The sequence below is a fragment of the Anser cygnoides genome, chromosome 1 (genome assembly GCF_040182565.1).
Source record: "Anser cygnoides isolate HZ-2024a breed goose chromosome 1, Taihu_goose_T2T_genome, whole genome shotgun sequence".
NCBI classification, from domain to species: domain Eukaryota; kingdom Metazoa; phylum Chordata; class Aves; order Anseriformes; family Anatidae; genus Anser; species Anser cygnoides.
The window spans coordinates 119234511-119240510 of record NC_089873.1 but is presented as its reverse complement, the minus strand read 5'-3'; the positions used below and the strand labels follow the sequence as shown (position 1 = coordinate 119240510).

Genomic DNA, 6000 nt, shown 5'->3' with positions numbered 1-6000 from the left:
TTGCAGCAGGGAGCTTTGTGCATTGCCAGAAGGAGCAATCCTGACGCTGGACAGCATTTATGATAGCAAACAAGCCCCTGGTCAGGAGTTTCTATCAGGAATTACAACGAATTTTTGTGGCGAACATTTGTCAGACTACTGGACTCTTGCTTATGAAAAAATCCTGGTAGGATCAGCGCCATCTCTGAACAGCTCCTCCTTTAGTTGACTACGGCAAGGTAAGCACTTGACTGCTGGAGTTGATGGTAATGAACAGTAATGATTAGAAAAAGTAGATCGGGGGGAGGTCACCCTTCCCCTTTTCCGTGCTCCACGAAGTTATTTGCCTGAGATTGAGTTCCTACCTGTGTGCTTGTCCTATTTACCAATGAACCTGGATGTCTGAGATAGCAGAACTACCCTTGACATCAAGTGAGATGGCAGCTCAAATCCCAGCGTCGATGCTAAATCCTTCTTCCCTATCAACCTCTGTGCAGCGATTTTAAGAGTCGCCTTTCAGCTCAGCAGGACATCCAGCAATGGGTGTTTGGTTTTACAGAGAGTTCTAGAATTCACACTTGCTGTACCTAACATTACTTTGCAAGCAGTATCAACGAGCATCAAGCCTGCATCTCAATTTCCAGCTGCAGAGAACGACAAGGCTGCCAAATGCCAACTTGGAACACAGAGCTCTTTGGCAAACTGGTCTGCAGCTGAACAGATTGGACAAGCCTTGAGCATGACAAAGCAACACTGGACACAGCAAATAGCAACACTCAAAGAAATTGCGTGGAAGTGTAAGCGGATGCGAGGATGCACAAGGAAGCGGGACCCAAAGAGCACTACTCAGTCCCAGAGCTTTATCCGTCCACAACTCCCACACCGAAGGCAGCAAAGTGGTTCTGAAGACTCACAGATGATGTTGGAATTCAAACAACACTAAAAACCTAACAAATTAACTAATATTTAACAGATACAGGACTCTGCTGAGAAAATATGTGACGGAGAAGCTGTGTAAAACACTGGAGATAGATGTTTAATCATAACTTTATTAATATTTTCACTATTACCAGGATAGGACCCATTCCAAAAAAAAGAGTAACTCACTCTTTATCTGGAGTCCAATCTCAAGTAAGAGTGCTTTAAACACAATCCCTCGCCTCTTGCATCGATACTCTAACCACTGGCTACTGGCTATTTTATGAAGATACGGAACCGTTCTAAACTCAGGTCGCTTTTTGTTCTACCTGCATTTGCATCAGAAAGAATAGCATACATGATTTTGCTTTTAGAGTGAGCACAGACACATTCATTGGAGTCTTTTGCGCTATTCAAGGCCTTGTCTTGACCAGATCATCAGTCAGCATGCTGGGAAGTCATGCAAGACTCAACACACTTCTTCAAGTGTCTTTGCTCCATGATATCAGAAAACATCTGAGGAGCCACTTCGAAAGCATTACTGATGTGAACTTCACCTGGTACACTCATAAGTCTGAACGGGAAAAAAAACACGGGATCAGCGCTGTGACTGAATATCCTCTGCGTAGCTCGCCCTTAGACCTTATTGACCCAGTTCCGGAGGGCAGCTGATAGCCGTGCCGAAGCACGGCGGGCAGCCGTTAAACGGGCAGGCCCTCCTCTGAGGGGAGGAAGCCCAACGGGCGGCGCACCCCCCCCCCCGTCACGTGACGGCCGGCGGGCGCCGCTCCACCTGTCACGGAGGCCCGCGGAGGGGCGGCGCGAGGCAGAGCCGCCCCCCCCAGGCCCCGCCCCCCGCCGTCCGCGCGCGCTGCGCGCCTCGCCACGCGCTCGTCCGTTGGCGGGGCGGCGGCCGACCAACGGCCGCCACCCCTCTGTCCCTCCCCAGCCGGCGGGAAGGGGCGGCAGGGGAAGAGTCCCCGCCCCGCCGCGCCACGGGGGGCGGCCGCGGCCGGGCTGAGGCGCCCTTCCTCTGCCCGCTGCCGCCCGGAGGCAGCGCCGTGCTCCCCGCTCCGGGAAGCCATTATCGGCCGCCTGTGCCAAGGCGGCCACGCCCCGCCGCCGAGCCAAACGAGAGCGCAGCACGGTGCGGCCCCCACCCCTCAGGCGTTAGCGGGGCCCCGGGGCGATAGCGAGGGCCGCTCCGGCCGCTCCCTCCGCGCCGTGCGCGCCCCCAGCCCGTAGCCCCCGTTACGCAACTCCTCCCGCCTCGCTCCCGAAAGCCCCCTCCTACTCGTCCTCCGCTTTTAAAGGTGCACTCCTCTGATTGACAGCCCGCTCGCCCTCTCGCGAGCCGCAGATACCCGCGGGCCCGCCCCCTCCCGCAGCCGCCAGCCAATGAGGCGAGGGGGGCTGGCGGCGAGCGGCCACCGATCCGTATCGCGGCGGCGGCGGCGGAGCGCTATGACTGACGTAAGTCAACAAAGGTCACGTGCAGCGCCGCGGAGGCGGCGATTGGCCGCGTGGGCCCGGGGCGGGGCGGGGGGGGGTGTAGGTGCCGGCGGTGGCGGCGCGGTGCCACAATTAGCGCAACTTTGGGCCGCGGCCGCACAACTTCGCCGGGGCGGCCCGGGGGCGGCACGGTTCGGCCCCGTTCCCTTTCCCCGCCGCCTAGGCCGGGGCGGCGGCGATGTAAACACGGCTGGGCCGCTCGTCCGCTGCCTCCGCCTCCTCCTGGCCTCCGGCGCTGGGGCTCCCTCCCCCTCCTCCCTCCCTCCCTCCTCCCTCCCTCCTCCGAGCAGCGGGGCTTCCCCCCGCCTCCCTCCCTCTCCCCTCCCTCCCTCCCTCCCTCCCTCCCCCTCCCTGCCGGCTGTTGTTGTTGTAATAAAAGTTGTGGTGCGTGTGCGTGTGTCGGGCACCCCGCCCCGCCCGGCGCTGGGGGGTGTCGGGGGGCTCGCGAGAGAGGAGGAGGAGGAGGAGGAAGAGGAGGAGGGGTAGGGGTGGCGGTGGGGGGGGGGGGGAAAGCGCCTGCGATCGGCGGTTTTAATTACGCTGCGTTTCCATGAAATCGTGCGGAGTGTCGCTCGCCGCCGCCGCCGCCTCTGCTGCTCCTTTCGGTGATGAGGAAAAGAAAATGGCGGCGGGGAAAGCGAGCGGGCAGAGCGAGGAGGACTTCGCCAGCTTGACAGCCGACGAGAGGGAAGCCCTCGCCGGCCTCGACAGGTACCCGCTCCCCACGCCGCCCCGGCCGCCTCCGCGTCCCGGCTCGGCCCGCGCTCCCCCCCCCCCCCCACCCCCGCTCCTCTCCTCTCTCTGCCCGTCCCGTGCCCGCGGCTCGGCGGTGCGTGTGTGCGGCCGGCCCCGAGGCCGCGCCGTGCCTCGGCGCTGGGCTGCGGGAGGGGGGGGGGGGCGGGGGGGTGCCCGTGTCTCCGTGTGTCGCTAACGCCTCGCTCCTCTCCTCTCCCCTCCCGCAGCCGCCTCTTCGGCTTTCTGAGGCTTCATGAAGATGGCGCCAGAACGAAGGCCTTGCTGTTAAAGGTACGAGCGGGGATGGATGTGGAGACCGCCTTGGGGGGGGGGGGGGGGGTGAACGCGGGGGGGGGGAGGGGAGGGAGCGGGCCGCTCCCCCGAGTGTGTGCGCGAGTGTGAGTGCGTGTGCACCGGGCCCGGGCGAGGCTGCGTGTGCGCGGGGCACCGCCACATCCGCAGCGCCCCCCCCCCCCCCCCCTCCGTCAGGGGGGGGAGCCGCGTCCCGGCGGGGCTCGTCCTGCCCCCCGGGCCGGAGAGAGCCGGGGGAGGGGGCGCGGGGGCGGCGGGGGGTGGTGGTGGGGGGAGGCGGTGAGAGGGGGGGAGGAGGAGGAGGAGGAGGAGGCGGCGGCGGGGGGAGGGCGCGCGCGAGGCGCTGCTGACGTTGGCCTCTCCCCGGGGCCTCCCTCGTGATTTTGGCCCCGCGCGGCGGGGGCCGTTGGCGGCGCGCGCGCTGCCCGCCGGCCGTTGCGCCTCACAGGGGGGGGGGGGGGGGGGAGGCAGCGAGGAGGGAACCGTGTGGGGACACCGGGAGCGGGGGGGAGGGGGGGGGCGGCCACGGGGACGGTCCCGGCCGCTCCCGGGCCCGGCGGAGGAGCGGTGTGTTGGGAGACGTGCGGGCTGCTCCGCGGGAGCTGCGTTCCCCCCCCCCCCCCCCCGCTCTCCTCCTTCCCTCCCCGCGCCCCGCTGTCCCGGCTCGTCGGGGAGCGGGGGAGGCGTCGGGCTGTGCGAAAAGTTGCGGGCCCTGTCATTGAGTTAAGTAATGGCTGCTCCCGTCGGCCCAAGATGGCCGGACAGGGAGGAGAAAGGGAAGGGGGGGGGGGGGGGGGGGAGGTAAACACGAAACAAACAGCGGGGACGGAGGCGCCTCGCCCCGAGCGCGGAGCCCGTCCCCCCGTCCCCGTCCCCCCGGTGAGCACCGAGGGAAACTCCCGGCTGCTCCTCGCGACTTGGCTCCGGCTGCTCCCCCGGCGTCCGCGGAGCTGGCGTCGTCCTTATCAACCTGTAGCACGTTCAGGCTGCCGGGCCGCGAGCTGCCGACAAAGGCTGTGCGAGGCTGAGTATCTGCGAGTTGGATCTGGAGCCTGCGCTAGAAGAAAACGCTCGTGCAGCAGGGGGGAAAAAAAAAAAAAAATAGGGGCTCTGAAAGCACCACACGGCCGAAGCAGGGGGCTCTGTTCCTCTGGGTCCCGCTTTCCGACTTGTTCCTGTCAGGAGCTCCGCGTTTGACACTTTGTTCAGCCTATTGTATTGTTGTGCTTGGGCTCTGCGCTGATATTTTCACGTGGAGATATTTTTCCTCGCCCCCCCCCTCCTTTTTTTTTTTTTTTTTGCTTGGTTGAGCCCCAGCTCCATACTGCGTTGCGTTCGGTGGCTTAGGCCCTCACTCGTGCTTGGATGTTTATTTCTGGCGTAATTCGAAAAGCTCAATGTCAGGACGTGGGGGGAGGGACGGGACAAAAAGCAAGTACACTTTTCTTTGTGCTTATATTAAAAAAACGAAAACAAAACAAGCCTTTCTATTTCGTTTTGATTTTTGGAGTTAGCTACTAAAGTATTTTTCCAGATAAAAAGGTAGGGGAGTGACACGTCAGACCAGTTAAATAACGTCCATTAACTGTTTAGTAGACTAGAGCTCAGGTTGCTGGGTGAGTGCTGCTGGGGCTATCGGGAGCGTTACAGAGAACCGTATGGGATAGAGCTTAAGGAGGCCAGGTCGAAAATAAAAGTACCGTATCAATTAGATTCTGTCACATAACATCACTAGGTTAAGTTGTATTTTGCATACTGTAAAATCAAGGAAAGTGGGCAGCAGTTCATCACGTTGGATTTTGAGTTCTTTCTTGCATTTGATGCCTTTATTTTTTTTTATGTCAGTCAGTTACAGTTTTAGTATTTACAGTCTGTGTCAGGTCAATGAAGTTGTGCAGCTTTTTGATATTTTTGAAGTACGTTTATGGAAATACTGTCGAATCTTCTCTTACTGCATCAATGTATGACTCCATAGAGCAAATACTTTTTTTTTTTTATTTTGATATTCCACTTTGGTTTTCTGACAGTGTTTTGGACATTTATGAATTGCATGCTAACTTAGGAAGCATGCTCTTTGTAAAACATGTCACTGAGAAAAAAGTAGATTGTTGAGGAAGTAGATTAAAATGTTACTGTTCAGTGCAAAGATGTTTCAGAGGAATTTCATGGCTTGAACCAGATGCAGTTTTGTTTGTGCCTTTTCCTTTTTGGGAACACACGTGCTTCAAGTACTGTTATCGATAAGTAAAAAGTTGTTATTTTTAAGATGCTTGTTACTCACACAATTCATTTTTTTTTTTGCGTTTGTGAAGCTTTATAGGTTCTGTAAAATCTACTCCGCAAGGGAGGGTTTAGAGTAGTTATTCTAGCAGACCATTTAAATTTCACGTAACGGTCATTTTTATTGCAGAAAGTGTGGACGTACATGTGTACATTTAATGAGTAGGTTTTGCAGTGATAGTAATGAAATCTTTCCTTTTGTGCATGGAGCAACAACAGCTAACAAAGACCCTGGGCTCCATAATTATGAAATCCTAACTGAGT

General features: G+C 58.4%; 1 protein-coding gene across 17 annotated transcripts in view; it reads left to right on the top strand.

Moving 5' to 3' along the window:
* Positions 1-2454: 2454 nt before the first annotated feature.
* The window catches only part of KDM6A (lysine demethylase 6A), a 155554-nt gene continuing 152008 nt past the window's right edge, over positions 2455-6000 (top strand). For 8 of the 17 annotated variants that reach the window (XR_010825789.1, XM_066979786.1, XM_066979836.1 and 5 more), the window contains exons 1-2: positions 2456-3120; positions 3372-3435. Coding sequence is in view for 16 of the 17 variants with exons in the window: in XM_066979786.1 (XP_066835887.1) it covers positions 2960-3120; positions 3372-3435 (225 nt within the window). In the remaining variant the exon portion in view is untranslated. Of the gene's footprint in view, positions 3121-3371; positions 3436-6000 lie in introns of all 17 variants that reach the window. The other 9 variants (XM_066979854.1, XM_066979847.1, XM_066979826.1 and 6 more) reach the window with 2 other exon arrangements.